The 18,818-nt window shown below is 44.9% G+C and overlaps 1 protein-coding gene across 1 annotated transcript; it reads right to left on the reverse strand.

Moving 5' to 3' along the window:
- Window positions 1–6,405: 6,405 nt before the first annotated feature.
- On the reverse strand, window positions 6,406–16,036 carry LOC124665243 (GDSL esterase/lipase At1g71250-like). Its single transcript, XM_047202664.1, has 4 exons — window positions 15,784–16,036; window positions 15,525–15,655; window positions 6,797–7,274; window positions 6,406–6,638 (listed from the first exon to the last, which is right to left on the reverse strand). Exons 1-4 carry the CDS (start codon window positions 16,034–16,036, stop codon window positions 6,406–6,408), a joined length of 1,095 nt encoding a protein of 364 aa, XP_047058620.1.
- Window positions 16,037–18,818: the final 2,782 nt, after the last annotated feature.

The raw sequence follows: 18,818 nt of genomic DNA on the forward strand, positions 1-18,818 counted from the left end.
GACGGTTGGTTTAGCTTCATCCGGAGTCCCCGGGAGACCCCGGGAAACCGAGGATGGCATGGGGAGTCCGGACGAAAATAGGCTCAAATCCGGACCAAAACGAGGAACCGGGGGCCTGATCGGGCCGTTTTCGCCGTCCGGATGAAAAAAAGTGGCCGTGGGGGCTCCGTGGGGAGACGAGTGGAGATGCTCTTAGTTTTTTCTCGGTTTTCCCCGAGGCCCTTGTCCGAAACCCGCGAAGCAGGTCGGACGGTAGGATTTCCGTTTAGTTGATCGTTCCGTGCTGACGTGTGGGGCCGCGTCGTGTAGGGCCGCGTTGCGTGGGCCTGATAGAAAGGGACCGCGTGGGACAGGACGAGACCGCGTTTGATTGTACGTGAGCAGGAGCTGGGTTCTGTCTCTCTCGGCCCAAATTGGCATATCCCTTTTAAGAGCACCTTTTCCCCCTTTTTCTCTGTGTCTTTTTTCACCAAACTATTATCAATTCTAGTGAGAAGCTTCCATTTATGTCTTTCTTCAATTATTTTGTTCCTTTTGGCTCGTTTTTTGCTAAATATGGCAGCAAATCTAGTACTTCCTCTGGTCCATATTAATAACATCACCAAACTTGGTTTATATGTACTCCCTCTGTGCATGTATATATAAGATGTTTTGGTTTTTTTCTTTAATTCATCTACTTTCGTTTGTATCTAGTCTAGGTTTTAGTGTGTAGGTTCACTCTTTTTAGTTTGAATGCAGTCCACTCTAAAACATATAAGCAATCAAGGGCACCCAACAATCAAGTATAGTACAATAGGGATAGATAATAGGTAGATAATAAGCTGCATACAGCAGCCAAAATAAGGTTCTTAGGTTCTTGACAACACCAACATATTAACAACAACAAAATAAAAAGCTGCTTTGCAAGCAGACACGTCCTGGACTCCGCCTACTCCATCTGGCTCCTCCTCCAGTTCTTGCTCCCCTGTCCCTTGATCTTGGGCACCTTGGGCTTGAGCGAAGGCATGCGCCTGGCGGCGATCTCCACTCGCTGGAAGTTGCGGAGGTGAATGCCAAGCGCCTTGTGCTTGACGCGGAAGGAGTAGAGGTTCACCGTCGAGCAGACCTTGGGGAAGGTCCTTCCGATGTCCTCGGCATGCGTGAGGAGGCGGTTGAAGTCGGTGTCGCCGAGTCTCGTAGTGCAGAAGGGGCACTTGTAGACACCTTTGGCGAAGTAGGAGGCGAACTGGCCAACCTGCAGCCTCCGCAGCACCTGTCGAGTCTTGGTGTGTTGTTCCTCCTGGTCACTGCCGACGTCGCTGCCAGACACCTGATCCATATAAAACGGAAAGTATGAGTGAATGAGTTGCAACATAACAAATCTAGGAAAAACAGAGGCAGCCTCAGTTAGATTGAACATAATTATATATCTACAGGGACGGGGTTAGCGAACCAAAGCTCATGCACAACAGATTTGTACACAGCAATGGTTCGCTGAACCCGCTCTGTATAAATTTGCGCCCAACGATTTATCATAGGCTAAGAAACAAATTCCAGATCTGAATAAATTAACCGAACGGCCGAACCCCAAATCTTAACTGATTGAGATCACATGTTGCATAAATTAACCGAACGGCCGACCCCCAAATCTTAACTGATTGAGATCCCATGATTACTTGCATAAATCAAGAAGGGATCGAATCAAAATGGATTAAAATTGGCGCAAATATTAACCCAATACTCATCCTACCGACAGATCGACAAGTAATCATGGAACCAGCAAAAATAGGGTTGAAAAAGCAAGGGAAGGAGAACAACAAGGGAGCAAACCGTAGTTACCTCGTTCCAAGGGTCTTCCATGCAGGTGTCGTAGGGGTTCGGCAGACAGTCGTACGGCACCACCTCGTAGGGGTCCCATCCCGGCGGGATCTGACTTACACCGGCAGCAGCCTCCGATGCACCGGCGGGAGCCGCCAATGCACCGGCGGCGGAGACGGACATAGAGGGGACGGCGCCGAAGACGGAGGCGCCATGCTTAGCTGGGACGGTGTCGAGGACGGAGGACGGATTCTCATTCTCCTTGTCCATCGCCGGCAGAGGAGAGGGAGCGCGGAGAGGGAGAGGGTTTTTTTGCTTTGGAGAAGATGATGGGACGTGAGAGGCGGTGTTGCGTGAGGGAGTGAGAGTGATAGTGAGATAGTGGGAGGAGACGAACATGGAGAGGCGTCTATAAAGGCTAGGGGTCGTAAATACCACCCGCGTCCTACGCGTGCACGGTTGCACATATGCACGTCTTCGACTTCTGCACCGCGACACGCGTCCACGATTGCACGTTGCACCGCGACCCGCGTCCTACGGGTCAACAATTGCACGTCTTTCACTTCTGCACCGCAACACGCGTCCTCGATTCTAATCCTCAAAATTTAGATATACACAAGTATACCCTCGAGTATTATACTAGCATTTTTTGTGTGCTCAGTTTTCCCCTTGAGTGCTAATACTAGCTAGTGCAATATACTCAGTTTTACCCTCAAGTGGCTGGTCAACAGAGAGTCAACAAATGGGATTAAGCTATCTAATTGAGTTATTTCATGCGCAAAAAATTCCAAAAAAGATAAAACAATTTCGAAATCGCGCGCGGCGAGGAATGGTGCTCGATCCTGGACGATGGATTGATTGGGCGGTGACCGATTCTCATTTACTGCTGTGTCGACCGTCAGCGATTTGTTGCCATCCGTGTTGAGTTAAAAGAAGGAATTGTATTAGTTGCCAAAAAAATCGCAATAACTAGCAAAATCACAGTAACTAGCGAAATCACAATAACGATCTGTTGCCATCCGTGGCTACGAATTCCACTATATTCGGGTTTCTTTTCCATGCAGAAACAAACGGTCCAGGATAACACCATTTCAGAAAGCATAAAAAACGGATCCCATTGCAAACAAAGCTTGGCTCTAGTGGTTAGGTTCTTTGTGGTAGAATCAGCCCACCTAGGTTCAAATCTTAGACTTGGCATGGGTGTTGCATTTACCTGGATTTATTTCAGGATTTTACCGGCGCTATGCTTTCAGTGCTTGGTGACGTGCCCGTCAACAGCGAGGTGTCATTGATGACTTCGTCAACCTCAAGATATGCCGGCTCAGTTCCTCGCACATGGTGCATGCTAACCAGCTCGTCTTTGTGCTTTGTCGCTAGAAGCCCCACACCTCGCCACCACTAGATGACACCACTCACCAATTCAAATTTCTCCATTTTAGCGCTAAACAACTCGCTCACTACGAAAACTTTTGGATGAAAAACATCGGCATGCCCTGAATTCTGACCCAAAATCAACTTAACCTAGCAAAAGCACACACAAAATTTATATTTGGTGCTTTGAATCGAAACACAAGTTCATTGTCTAACCAAATTGTTTCTTAAGGAAAAAAAGCACAAAAAAGTACGATGACAAAATCGCATAATTTTAATACCTAAAAAATGATGATTTGCTCTAATCCTAGATTACCAACCCTCGTTAGTCATAGAATCAAAATCAAAACCTAAGAAGAAAGAAAATATAAACATAAAATAGTATGGTTCAAAACTTCAAATTGGAAAGTTGTGCTCATGGAAAATAAGATGACCCTGGTCTTGGTGAATAACTTTTCGATCTCTTTCTCCCTTTCATCTTGTATATGGAATAAAATCAGTTAAAATTCATATTGAGCTTAACCTAATTGTAGCACTTCTAAGCTGAATTTGACTCTTTGATTCTTCAGCACTCATTCTATGAACCATTTACACTTATACCCCCTGTTGTATCTCTTGGCTAGTCTTTATTGCAATTGACCGCTCTGCTATAGTTTCCATAGGCAAAAGGTATTTTTTCAAGTTGCATTAGTCCACATAATTATTTTGATGACTTTTTTCATCCATATTGTGTAAAAGTCAACCATCAGTAACAATTTATACTAAATCTTTTTATTTTTGCTACTCATCTTAAGACTAAATGTTCATCAAGTTTATAAATATACATTTAATTGCTATCTTCATTTATTACTCATAGAATAAGCGATGTAGTAATGATTGTCTATAGTAGTATACATACTTCCTATATTTGCCAAATATATCATTTGTAGTTTACAGTGTTCAAATATCTATTGTTGCAATGGCTTCCCCCCTCCAAGTAAATAGTTTATGAACCATAATGTATTAGAGTGTTTTATAAGTTTTCTTGTCTATGGGATCCTTAAATATCAACATGACTTGGTACAGTGTTTTAGAATGTATTAATACATCAATGATTCAATGGAAGGTCCAGAAGTACAAACCATCAAGTGTAACTAAATATAGAATTCTAATGTGTGTGAAGTGTCGTTGAGTAATTTATCCTGGAGCAGATCCCCAATCTTCCCTTGCACTGGAATTCTTTTTTTGCGAAAAAAGTATTGTCCGGTTCATCGATCAATCGCTTGTTCGTACTGTACTCACCTGACTGAATCGAGCGTCACTCCGGCCACCCTAGCCGCCGCGCCACCACGCGATTGGCAATTATTTATCGTAGAAGCAACTCGAGTATCTTATTCGAACTGGACGAGAACGACACGCTTGCATGTTTGGTAATTTCGCTTGTCTCTTCCATGCTCTAGCGCTTGAGTGAGACGTTGTGGGTTTAATTAGCTTCAGATATCAATGGTTACTTCGAAGGATATTGTTTTGAAACAAAATTCCTACGAGGAGAGTGCTCTCCTCCACCTACCGCGATCATTTTAAGGAGGAAAATGTAGCCAAACCCTGTTGAAATTTGCAGGGAAAATGCCAGGCTTCAGTTTGTTCAAGAGAGAAGCATTGAAATTTGCAAGGACATGGTCAGTGATGCTAAGTATTGACTTTACAAAGGTACCATTTCCTAAGGGGTAGCTAGAATGCATCTTCTTTTATCGTACATGGTTCAGTAGTTCAGATGGAAGATGTCGCTTTTCATCCTTCGAATTGCTAAGTCAGTGTTTGTAACTCCTTCATGTTGCCTCCTAAAGTACTAATTGTGCAAAGCTCACATGAAAATAAATGGAAACACATAATCATGCATAATTACATAATAATTGCATATGGAGCATGTGATGAGAGATTTTATAGTAAAAAAATTAGGCTTAAAACACTATATAAAATATACACATCACTATATAATATGGTGCGCAGAAGAAACGTCTAGGTGGATAATGTGTTGGCAAATAATCCTTTGAATGTAGAGTTCCAAAGGATTATTTTACAGAACAAATGTGCTTCTTGGATCCATTTTGGTTCAGCGGTTCATGCCTTTAAATTTGAATGATGATGAGGGTTTTGAAACTTACTACATTTGGGATTTTCTCTGTTAAATGAATGCAGATTTGATGGATGAACATACAGTCTAATTGAAAAAAAATTGAAAGCTAAAGGTATCACTAAATATTAATATTTTTATGTGATGCTTACATAAAAAGTGATCCTTACAAAAGAAAAATTTGTCAAAGCCCAATTAAAATGGTTGTAATAAATGTGTTTTGTGTGGCCAAGAGGAGTCCATCAATGATTTATTATTGAATGTCCCTTTGATCATCTTGTTTGGAAAGTACTTCACTTTACTTCCATTATTGCCCCACCAAAAAATTACACGAATATGTTCAGTAATTGGTTGAATGGGATAGATAAAGATACCAAGGCACGAATTCGATTAGAAACTTGTGCTTTAGCATGGTCTTTATGGAGTTGTAGAAATGATATCATCTTTAACAAGAAAGGAAGTGCTCATTTTTCATAGGTTGTCTGTGTGGCTACTCATAGGATCCAATAATGGTGTTTCGTGCTTCCAGTGGTGCAACGAGCGCATACGAATTATGGGTGGATCCATTTAGAGACGCTTGTATGAGATATGTTCAACCAGGATGGCTGATGGCTTTCTAGACGTTTACAATATGCATAGACTACTTGTTTTGCCCTTTTCCAGTGGTTGGTTTTATGTACACCTTATTTCATCCATGAGATGTAAACTCTAAAACTTAAAAGGTTGTGCAATAAAGTAAGTTGTGTAGATCCATTGATGCACAGGCTAGAGGTATCCCCATTTTGAAAGAAAAAAACATCATAATTTGAGTTGCGAGGTAGCATGAAAACTGTTTACTTATGTAGAGAGGGAGAAGGTGGGGTGCAATAATGCAACTTCCAATAAAAATTTACATGTCTCACACTTGAAATGAAATTAAAGATAAATTAGAAGATTAATCTCAGGTTACTCCTTTTTTTTTCTAGAGGCCATGGGCTGTATTATTGTGACAGAAACAAAAAAACTACAACCAACAGCGACAAATGAATTGATAATTAAGCATCTCTTACACGTAAAAAAAGAAGAAGAAATGGTTCTTTTCCTCAAACAAAATAAATATATCTTGCTCTTATAGCCTAAAAAAATCAGTATCTCTTATAGGCCAGCTGCTTGAAGTTTATTGGTGTGGTGAGCTCAGCTGGGCCATCGAACAGACCCTGGGCACCAAGCTCAGCGGCCCTCTGGGTGGAGTGGACCGAGTCCCAGAACACGTAGGCGTCCCGGTCGGCACACAAAGTGTCGTTCCTCTTGCATAGCGTTCCTCCCTCCGCACCCAGCCTCCCTGTCCCGCAGCACGCGCTGTCCGAACTTACGAAACCTTAACAAAGTGAGGAAACAATTTCGGATCAATCAGCACATAATTTTCACAGAATTTTAGAAAATGGCTGCATGCAGAAAATTCAGAAATTTGACATAATCGGTTACAGTTTTTGCTGAAATGCCAAACGTACAATTTTAGTATTTGGAAACACGTACCGAGCACCTGCGGGTTGGAGAAGCTGGCCTGTGTGGCAGCGAAGGAGTCGGCAAGGGAGTAGGCAAAGCCGGGGAGCTTTGGAGCAAGGTCAGCGAGCGCCGATTTCACAAGGGCAGCGAATCCGGCAGCATATCTGTTCATAGCGTCGTTGCACGCTCCCGTTGCATTTAGCACGCGGACCCCCGGTACGCATCCTACTGGGCCTACATTGATGATCCCGAACTTCCTCGCACCCATCCCATACAGGTCTGTTATGGCGGCGGAGTAGTTGGAGACGAGGACGGCATAGAGCGCGGCGACGTCGGCTGGGGTCTTAGGGTTGGTCTGGAACATGTCGTTGCTGCCGAAGCCGAGGAGGAAGAAGGAGTTGGCGAGAAGTGTGGAGACCTTGTGGGTGCCCCAAGCGGCCTCCATCTCGGACTTGGTTGACGCGAAGTAGATCAACTGCTTTGAAAGCGGGATGTTGTTCCCTGCGTTCTGCAATGAATCATAAGGTTAGTGTCAAGTCGGGGTATAACATAAGTCACATGTAAGGAGGAGGCTAACCTTGCTATGTGAAACGCCTAAACGTCTAGAGATCCACTATACATGGGAGACACGCGCATAATCATACCATAGGATGTAGCTAGTGATAGACGGATCGAGAAGCACATGAACAGACATCGGTTTCTCCTTTTTCTCTTGTGTTAGTGCATACATGTACGCACTAGAACGGTAAATCAGAGACGGTGGAAACCGACATCATCGGAAATATACATATGATCTGTGGCTGGAATTCTGTCAGTGACGTTTGACTTCGCCAAATCGAGATGCAACCTGGCTGAGCGTGTGTCGACCCATAAACTACTTATAAGTGCATCTAGGCAACGTGGCGTGTATGATACTTGCATGTGGTGACTGATGAGAGTGTCTCGTTGTGTACGTAATCCCACGTTCCTTGCTCCCTCGGCAACGGAATTCAACCCCAAAAAAACCTTTTGCAATGGTGCCGTGCAAAAAACTAGCATCGGCATGCGCTTCGAGCTAGGTCAACACTGGCAGCGTGAATTTTCATTTTCGATCTTTAGAAAAGTACCATCTTTATTTCTCTATGATATTTTAAACATATTCACTTAAAGCAGCAAAACTTTGGTGTTGCTCTTGAGTTCATTGTTTTCAACAATTTTGTACTTACAATCGTGTGCCAGTGGTGGATGTTACATATATAAGATGTTTATGAGATGGCACTACCTATACCAAGCAACGCTTTGCTTGGCATATGTGGATTTGTCGGGCGTCGTGATCGACGTGACATTCGGCAAACCATTAGGGCATGTAACTGCAGAGAGGGTTTCGAAAAGGGAGAGGAGTCATCCCCTTTTTCGCTCATGTTCCCAAATTGGGAAAGGTTGATAGACTCATTCAAGCAGATATAGTAGGTTCTTTTTTGAATGAATATTAATATTCATATTTGCATTTCAACATTAAGCGCGCATATTGGGCAAGGTAATGATGCCTTCTGTAATCTGATTGAAGCTAGTGATATCAAAGATCAGAATCGATCAAGTTATGCATTCTTTTTTTAAGGAATACAGTGCCTAAATGCATGTGCTTAAGGAGAGAGAAAGGAAAGCACTTGTTCAAGCGTCTTCCTCTCCAATGCTAGCATCTCTACTTAGGTGATTCAATTATGGGCATGTACGTAAAAATGGAGTAGCTTCCGAGTCATCGACGTCAAACTAGACACTCTTTGCCTTTCACAAGCACCTGACATGTCCGGCGTGGCAGGAAACACTGGATTTTTTTTTCTAAAGCACCGGCCGTAGCCATCTGCGTACAATGCATGGGAAGCACTTATAGAGATATGCTTATAAAAGTAAACATGATTTTTTCCTTAAGCAACAATTCTGATTTTAATAAAGGTGTCTATTTATGTACTAACTTTCTCGTATAAATAAACAGTAGTGATTGAAAGAAAACTAGTTCATTTTTCTAAACATCTCACTCAACATCTTATATTGTACATGCCCTAAACCAAGTGCTACCGTAGGAACTCGGTAAATAAGATACTCGGGAGAAAAGTGACGACGACAGTCATTTGATGGCAAATGAACGTGGCACTCGGCAAAAGACTAGACCGCTCGGCAACTGCCAGGCCTAAGAGCAGGTCTAACAGACCCCGTAAAAGGGGCAAACCCGTATAATAACCGCTGATTTGAGGGTTTCGGCTCTACCCGGCCGTCTAGCACGCCCCGTAAAAACGGCCCCCGCATCGTTTTTTGCTGTTTTCGAGTACGGGGCGGGTCGTCGCCCCCTACTTGTGCGGGGTGGGAGCGGGGATAGTGGACGAAACCGGTATCGTCCAGTCCACTGCGCGCGAAGGGTTTCGCTGAAGCCAACCGCCGCCGCCGCTTCCCGATCTCCTCCGCCCCGCCCTTCCCGGCCGGATCCCGCCGCCATGGACCGTCCGCAAGAGCCGCCTACCGCCGGCGGTACACCTCCTTAGGGCGCGGTGGTTGATGTCCCCGTCGGAGGTCCGCCGACCGCCGGTGTAACATCCCAAAAATTCAAAACAAAACAAATGAATTTCCCTAGTTCCAAATTTTGGGAACCAACAAAAACTTTTATTAAATTAAGTTTGGTACATGTGAGCATGCGTATATGTTGTGATATTGCCATGATTGTTTATTTATTGCATTGAACCTAATTCCAAAACCCTAAACCCTAATCTTCTCAAAACTAAATAGTATCAAATAAGAAGGAACTAAAATAAAATAAAAAGGCATAGGTGGGCATATAGCCCTATTATGCAAATATTAACTAATACCATTCTTACCTTTCTAAATAGTGGTGAACCATTGAGATACTCAACTAAACCCTAAACCTCACCCCTCTTCTCACCATCCATTATAAACAAAATAAAAAGGAATTAGATTAAATAAGAAAAAGGCATATGTGCCTATGGCTATTTTTATAAATCTTAACCCTAGACCCTCCTACCTTGTTTACAAGTTTGGGAAAACATTCATACACTCTACCTAGCACTTATCAAACCAAATCCAAAGTGAAACCAAAGAAATTAAAAGAAAACTAAAAATGCCATAGAGGCATATGAGAGAAAAATAGCAAATATGTGAATTTAAGAACCTTGACACTAATACTTGTTGTGAATTATGGGAGCACTTCTATATACCATCTCAACACTCAACAACACCATTTGGGTCTAGCCAAGTCAAATTAAAATTTAAATGCAACATATGCATAGAGTGCCACATATAGTTTCTTGCATTGAGTGATTCCTTTTGTGCAATTGCCATGATGAGTGTTAGCATGCTTAACCATTGCTATGTGAACCATAATCAAGATCACAAAACCCTAACTTAAGGAGAAATAAAGAAAATGGGAAAAACCCATTCATCACTCACATATACTTTATGTAGAAATGCAAATTCTTCACCAAGGCCATAATTACTTGTTTCCTTGCTTCTAAAATACTTCAATGTGATAAACTAACACAATTGCATCTTTGGATCAAGAATCAAATCAAAGAAAATCAAGATTTCATCTTACATATGATAATGGTCATTTGGGCCAAAATTATTTTCTTCACCACTTTACCCCTCTGTATTTCTCAAATCCTAAACTAAACTTTGTCAACCAAGGCCATGTCATCCAAGACCATGTCAAGGTGAGTAACTTTGATGTTGACCACCCTCCCTAAAGTTGACTAGGTTGACCAGAATAAGAGGGCAAAGAGGGAACCCGAGAGAGAGAAGAAGATCCCCTCAAATTTGAATTTTTGCAAATCACTTCCAAATTGAGTGCCACCACCACCAATACATCACAATAATTATATAAATGAGATTCACCAAAGAGATTTTCAAAATTCAAAAGAAAGTTTCATGCGGGCATTCTGTCGAACAGGTGGCAGGCAGCATCTGGGATTTGTGTTACATGCTATTGTCCAGCAGATTTGAGCCTAAACCACTTTGGCAATGTGATCATCAGCCTCCCCTACACCCCCTGCCTCTAGCCCAGTACTTGCATGGACGATTAAAGTCGTGGAGAAACCCTAAAGTTTGCCAAACAATGCCATGCCGGCCACCTTTGGCACCTCCCTCCCTGGCCTCTCCCTCGTCGTTTCTCCATGTCACCGAGCATCTCTAACACACAAGGACACTGCCAGTACATTGCACTCGATCACCCCTGCACGACACTGGCCAGAACGCGCACGCCCAGATCGTGCCAGTACACGCCCATGCCCGCGGTCACCGCGCTCTGGAGCGCGCCAGTACGACGGGCACTCGAGCGACGCCGTCCTCCCCCTGCATCCCTATCGCGACGTCGAGTAGCCACTCCAAGCCCTCTACCAGCTAGACACACTCGAACGACTGCGGTGGCCCTGTCACCACCGTCCTCGTCGCCGACGTACCGCGGGTACCGCGATGATCACAGCAAGAACTCGAGCGTTTCCGTAGCCCTATCTCTGCGCTAGCTAGCCGTTGAGCATCTCCAGGACGACGCCTACGAGATGCCGTCCTTCGCTTGCCCTTTCGCTCGCCGGAAGCGCCACGCCACGGCCGCGCCCTTGCAGCACCCCACGGCCACCGATCAACCCTATAAATAGAGCTCCTCCGCCCACAACTTCTTCACACCATCTGCTCCCCTCCCTTCTCTGAACACGCTCCCCACCTCAATTTGACACCTCGCCACCGGAGCTGCTCCAATTGCAAGACGAAGCCCGCCGGAGCCAGGACATCACCGTCGACGATTGGCGCCACCCCGAGCTTCGCCACTGCTACCAGACGACTCAGCATCCTCTACAACGTCACCTCGCCACCACCAGAACCCCGCGGGAACGCCGGTAAGGCCGCCGACCCCCTAGGTTCGCCGCCAGTGAGCCCGTCGCTCGTCGGAGACGACGACGATCCCCGGCCGCTGGATCCCTTTCTAATCCTACGGCCTAACGAGCACGTACCGATTCGCGTGGTTAAGAGGCGCCGACAGGTGGCCCCCACCCTGTCAGCGCGGCCCGAGCGCGCCAGCCGCGTGTTGGGCCGCGAAGCGCTGTTTAAATTCGTTTCGGCCCAATAACTTTTCCCGCCTAGCCCACAAATTCAAATCTGGGTTTATTCTTTATTCAAATTTACCCTGCTGAATGTTTAGAAAAATTTGAATAGTTTAAAATCTACTACACCAAATTTGACAAATTTTATATATTTGGAAAGCCCATGAAATTGTCTAAATAATGCCACTGGCCTCATGCCCAATTTCGTAATTAAATTTAAATGATAAAAATAACAAGGCAGGGCCTTTTCTAACTTCAAATAAATATTAAAAATTATCTATAAATGATTTTGAGTTGATTCCAACTCTAATAAATCACATTTGACATAATCTAATTGTTTATGCAAAAATATAGCATAGTGTTTTGCATGATCATGGACTAGATACAAATAATGACTATGGAGCCATTTCTAGTCCATTTAACACATACATATAAACTTATTTAAATAGTATGGGAGCTTCTCTCTCATTTAAATTGTGATCCTAAGTAATTCAAATAGAGGTACTGACCTTGGTCTAATAAGCCTCATGCTTGGTTACTTAGAGACATTAAATCATCTCCATGCTAGTATTAAAATGCATGAGGTGTAGCACCTCATTTAAAATCATTTCTCACAAGTAATATGAAGTAATGTGATGACCCTTGTTGCTTGGTCTCATATTTGCTCACTTAAGAATATTAAATGATCGCCATGGTAGCATTTAAATTGTTCCAACTAATTGTTAAATCATATGAGAGGTATCCCTCTCATTTAAACCTTTGTCTCAAGTAATTCTACATGAGGTAGAGACCATGGTCTATTAACTCTCATATGGAATTATTTGATGATATTAAATCATTACTATGTTGGTATTAAATGGCATGGGGTGTATTCCCTCATTTAAATCATGTTTCTCAAATAATAAGTGTGAAGTGTTGACCTTAGTCAACATGTGCTCATACCTTAGTATTTGAGGAAATTAAATCTTAACCATATTTAATGAGAGGAGATTAGTTCTCCAAATAAATAAATAGAAACATTAATTAATATTATAATGAGAGGAAACTATTTCCTCCAAAGCATTAAAGAGTTATACTAATAAAAAATTATAATGAGAGGAAATTATTGTTTTCTTTAAAATAACACCAAGTAAATCACCATGCTAATAAGATGTGATGCTAGCATAGGCTTGTGTGAATCTTTGGTGTGTTTAGTCTAGCATGCAAGTTTTGTGTGGTGATTGTATCCTCGTATTCGTTTATAGACGCTAGTACCGAAGGCTACGAAGGGGACGACGAGAACATCTACGGAGAAGAAGGAGGAACATTTTGATCCATACACCAACCAAGGCAAGCTAATATTCTTGCAAGATACCCTAAGGCAAAGCTCTACAAGAGCAAGGCCTCATCCCCATTTAATTTATGCTTAATGATCCTATCCCAAGTTTTTACCTTACAAGTTTTTACTTTGCAAGCTTTTCTAAAGTTTGTTTATCAAAGTTTACTTTTTGATTCATGATTCACTTGGTTTAGATATGGAGTAGGGCAAGAGCATCAAAGTTAGCCTAGAGCAACAAAAGCTAGTTAGCACCCCTCATGACTAGTTGCTATTGCTAAATAAATAAAATTGACTACTCTAGATGGGATCATATGAAATGAAATGACTTTGAAAACCTTGGAATGATGATTCATTCTATTGAAAGATTTTGAAGGTGAATATGACTGGTGAATGACTTGGTGAAATTTTACGAAAGCTGATGGTTGGGTTCGGATGCGATACCATTCCAATTTACAAGTACCCCCACAATACCTGATTATGGGTAGGGCTTAACTGGAAATTTATGTGTCTTAGTATGGGTTCCCTCTAAACAAACGTCATCGGGGTTATGCCAAAAGCTGCCTCCACCACAACACAAAAGAAACAACGATAAAGATGAGGTGAATGTCCGGCCCAAGCCCGTGCGAGTTCCGGGTTGACTGCGGTTTTCACCGGGGAGGCCAAGCTCATGGGGAGAGGTGCTCATACTAGGTTATGTAAGTAAAAGGTTATGGTTGATGATCCGCGTACTGAGTTACGATTATTCAGGGTTACCCACGACGGATGTAATCAAAAGTTGTGGCACAAGTGTACAACCTCTGCGAGTGTAAACCTATTCGAATAGCCGCGTCCACGGTTAAGGACGGTTGGAAAGGCCATACTGTTCCGTCATCAGACCATTTTCAAAAATGTGACATATGACTGGTGTTTTAAATTTTGAAAGGTAAATGGTGGATTTGAATTAAAATCACAACCAAGTTGTGGGAATGACACTAATGTTCCCACTTGAGTTAGTCTAGTGATTCAAGCATCTTTACTAAATGTTTATGAAATAAACTTGGCTTTATGCAAATAAACCTAGAGCTTAGTATCCCCTTACTAGAATTGATAGTTCTTACACTAGTATTAGTTTGCGAGTACTTTAAAGTACTCATGGCTTTGTCCCTGGCTATTCAAATGGCCAGACTTTGAAGGAGAACAACAGTACGAGGAAGATGGACAACAGGACGTCTACGACAACTAGGACCGCTCCTGACGTCAAGCGTTGGCCTGTGGATTAGATAGCCACTACTACTTCGCTTCCGCTATTTGTGATGTTCGTTGATTGATAGATCAACTACTATTGTAATATTGGATCATGTGATCTACCTTTGTAAGACGATTATGTGTTGTAATAAATGATGACTCTATGATATTCAACTATTATGTCTCGCAACAACAATAGTCCTGGGATTGCGATGTACGGCATAATAGGCATCTGGACTTAAAAATCCGGGTGTTGACAGCCGGCGTCGTCTCGGCCATGATCTCCTCCACCATCCCGTCGAAGAGGAAGAGGATCCTGAAGCAATTCTTCGAGGCACCTGCGGCGGCCGCCGATTCACCGGGCGAAGCGCCGCCGGCTGCCAAGAAGGCGGGCCGGATGAAGACCAAGGCGGCCGGGCTGAGGGGCGCCGCGCCGGCCAAGGTGCGGACAAAGGCAATCAGCCGCATCGGCCTCGCGCCTCCACCGCCCTCCAAGGTCACGACCCCTCCTCCGTCCGTTCCGGCCGATGCGCCGCCCGCGCCGCCCGCGCCGCGGCCACCCACCATCGACGTAGACAAGGTGTTCGATGTTGAGTCCACAACATCCTACTTGGACATGCTCAACGAATCCGCGGTGAATTTGGACGCCGGTATCGGTGCATTCGATGGGGAGTGCAACGTCGAAGACCTTGATGACGAGGAGGAGGATGAGGGTGACGAGGAGGAGGTGGTTGAGGTTGATCCGGCTGCCGCCGGTGGCGATGGATCCGTTGATGGTTGATCACATTTGGGAACTTCCGTGGCTTGAACATTGCCTATATTCGCGTTGTGATGTTAAAACTATGAATTATGCATCACATATTTTGGATGTGCTATGTTTGATGTGAAATTGTTGTGCAAATTGCTGTCTAAAACCCTGTTTTGAGGGGCAGTAAACTCGGACGAGCTAGCAGAACCCGTATCCCCACCCCGTAAAACCGGGGTGGGGATACGGGTTCTGCTAGCTCGTCCGAGTTTTCGGCCGGTGAAAACCGGATACAGGGCCCTCTACTCGCGTTTTACGGGGCGAAAAAATACGGGGCCTGTTAGACATGCTCTAAGAGTTACCAGCCTGCCCAAGAAATTTAGCGACACTTACAGTTGAGTCGAGGATCCCAGCTCCTGCGGAGGCATAGCTGACTCCTCTCGTCAGGGCGCTGGGGATGAGGTAGTTGCGTGATTTCAGCACCAGATAGGCCAAAGGGCTCCTCTCAAAACCCAAGTTCTTGGCTGCATTAATTCATGTATCAAGTTAACACAATATTAACATGAACTGATGAACACATGATGTTCTTATGTAGTTTTCAACACATGATTCAGTAATGTAGCCAAGAACATAGTAGTTGATACGTGCATACCGATGAAATCGGCGATGTTGTAGCCGTTGCTGAACCGTCCGGTGGGCATGGGGCCGCCGGGGAAGTCGACGCCGTAGAAGGGCACGTTGGCCCTGGGCACGTCCTTCCCCGGCAGGTGGTTGTTGTTCCCCACGTCTAGCGTTGAGTCACCCAGCACGAACACTGCCGGCACCACCGGCTTGCCCGGCCGCACGGCGCTGGTGGCGACGGCAAGCGCCACCACAAGAAGGCCGACAAGTACAACACCCTTCATTGCCTCGTAATCGTATCTATCTTGATGGGGATCGAGCACGCTAGCTACTTAGCGATGACAAGTGACTACGGAAACTAGTTAACGGTAATGTGCTAATCTGATTAAGAGCATGGCAAGGGGCACATGTATTTATAAGCTAGCTAAGTTGTTGACGATGGACGCGGCAAGTTGGTGGATTGATCCATATGCTCAAGTAGCTAGCTAGCCAATACCATCATCAGTCCGATTCGCCTGGTAGAATATATCTGGAGTACTTTACCATTCACCAATTCATATATAAATCACATAACCATATGCTAGCACGTTGCGTCTGCATCGTCGACGATCCTTCCGTTGTTGGCGCATCTGCTGTCCAGCTCTTTGTCAACTCTCCCTCGAGATCTACGATCACGCCCTATAATTTCTCTGGTATATTTTAAGGTGATTAATTAGCATGTCGGCTACACACTTTGAACGTGATAGCTCAACTAAACGTGGACATAAAGGGACTGCCAAAATGTACGTATGGAGTTTAGCAGGCAGGCTTCAACTATATAAAATGGTGCGGCTCCAGTGCTGGCCTGCACTTTTTGAGACTTATGTGCTCAAGGATATGTATGTCGCTAACTCGCTATGAGCTGGATCAATCAGCTTCAAGATATACTAAAGTACACGTTTCGTTTTAACAATTAATTTCAGGCCGATGTGTGTCACCTCCTGAATTTTATCGCATGAACTCGTCCAAATTTGCGATGGTGGATCATGCGCAGGAAATCCGTAAGAAGTTTGGTCAACTATAGGCACCACAGCACTATATATGCGTATTGTCTCCCTGCTGTACGCGTGCGAATTAACAATGTTTCCTTGTGGATATGACTTTGATACTCGCTCGTGTCCACCAAAAATGACGCTTTTGGACATCACCATCTGTCTTCAGAAATAAACTGCTTCGCCAAGTTTTTTTTAACATGAACCTATAAATATGATTTACTCCTTGCATTAGTAAAAAATATCGGAGATTTATCTAAATCCAGATGTATCCATACACACTAAAGAGTGTCTACCACTACGGGAAAGAAGGACGTTGTCGTGCGACAATTCGCACGGCAAAGACTTTTCCATGCGACACCGCACAACAACGATCGCGCGACAGAGTTTCCGACGGCAACGACTTCTTTGCCCTGCGCGTCGCAAAAGTTGCACGTCAACATCTTTGCCGTGCGTCCACAGCGCTGTCGTGTGCCAAATTCTTTTCCGTGCGGGCTGACGCTGCCGTGTGGCCAGATGCTTTGCCGTGCGGGGAATCGCTGCCATGCGTCGACGCCTTTGGTGGAACCTTGTGCGGAGAAATCTAGGGGGTAGACCCGTCGGGGCACACATACCACTCTTTTGGGGGAGGTGGAGCAGAATGCCGCCGGAGCACCGGAATCCCATCAAATCTTGCATGTGGACCTATGATATGTGTGAAAGTGTGGTTGAACGTGTAATGGTGTGAAAATAGCTCCCCAGGTGTGACCATCCTCACATTTGGGCGATAACACTTAGCAAATTCTCCAAAGCGCGGATTGCTCCTGTTGTGGGTATATACTTCATGGGTGTACCATCAACAGTGGCTAGATCCGGCAAGCCTGGGTGGCCCATAGACGGTGATGTTGGCGTATGACCCATCGGGCGGCCCAGTTGATGTAGATCAAGATGGATGAAGTCTAGCCCAGGAACGAGGAGCCGGATCCACCGACCAGCCCAGGAAGTCGGATCCGGCCTGGCCCATCAGGGGTAGCCGGATCCAGTATGTCGTATAAGGAAGGGCGGATCATTGCCGTGCACGGCAATGTAATATTCCGTAGTTAGGCAACTTGTATTCCGGCTAGAACTCTCCGTGTAAGCCCTAGATCTTGGCGTCTTTATAAGCTGGATCCTGAGAGTCCTAGAGGGACAACCACAACTCATTGTAACGACACGAAAGCGCCCAGATAATTCCATACAAGCAGCAGTAGGCCCTTTCATCGTGTAGGTGTTCCGAAGCTGTGTAAATCGTGTACCACCGTCCCGAGGACTCTCCGCCCGATGGCCCCTACTTCTTCTCCCCTTCGTGAGGATCCCTCCTCCGAGGTACCGTCGAATAGGCAACGACAGTTGGCACCCACCGTGGGGCCAGCGGCGTCTGGAGGCCGGAACCGGGAGGGTTCCGCCATGTGAAGCTTCAACGACTCCATCGCTGTAGGGCGTGTCCTTTATGCCAGGAACTTTCCGATCGTCCCTCAGGACGAGTGCTAGATTCCGGCTAAGACCGACCCCATTAAGCTCTCCATCATCCCAATCAGCGGCATTCACATCTTCATCGGCGAGATTGTCGATTCCGACGGAAACGCCCTGGTAAGTAACGCTGATGCAACCGCCGCTGAGTAGGACGCAGTCGCGAAGATCCGATCTGAGTCGCAGGAACTTCGTAAGGAAGATTCCGCCTTAGATCTGAAAATTTCAAATCCCACTCAATCCGCCCCTGAGCAGCCAAAGGCGGACATATTGCTCCAAGTGCTCAACAGTAAAAGAGTCTACATTTATGTCTGCAACCCAATTCTAACCCTCCAGAGCATCCCGCACCGACCGGTTCTTTCTTCGAGAGGCTATGAAAATCAAGGGGGCGATAATCTTCGGAGGAGTACCATCCAACCAAGAGGAGGACCAAAAGGAAGCTTTAGAACCATCGCCAATGGTGACCCGAGTAGCAGCGTTGAAAAGATCTCTGTCGGTGGCATCATTAGGGGTTTCAGATCCTACCCACGGTTTTTCCGGCGCCTTC

The sequence above is a fragment of the Lolium rigidum genome, chromosome 1 (assembly GCF_022539505.1).
Source record: "Lolium rigidum isolate FL_2022 chromosome 1, APGP_CSIRO_Lrig_0.1, whole genome shotgun sequence".
Lineage (NCBI taxonomy): Eukaryota > Viridiplantae > Streptophyta > Magnoliopsida > Poales > Poaceae > Lolium > Lolium rigidum.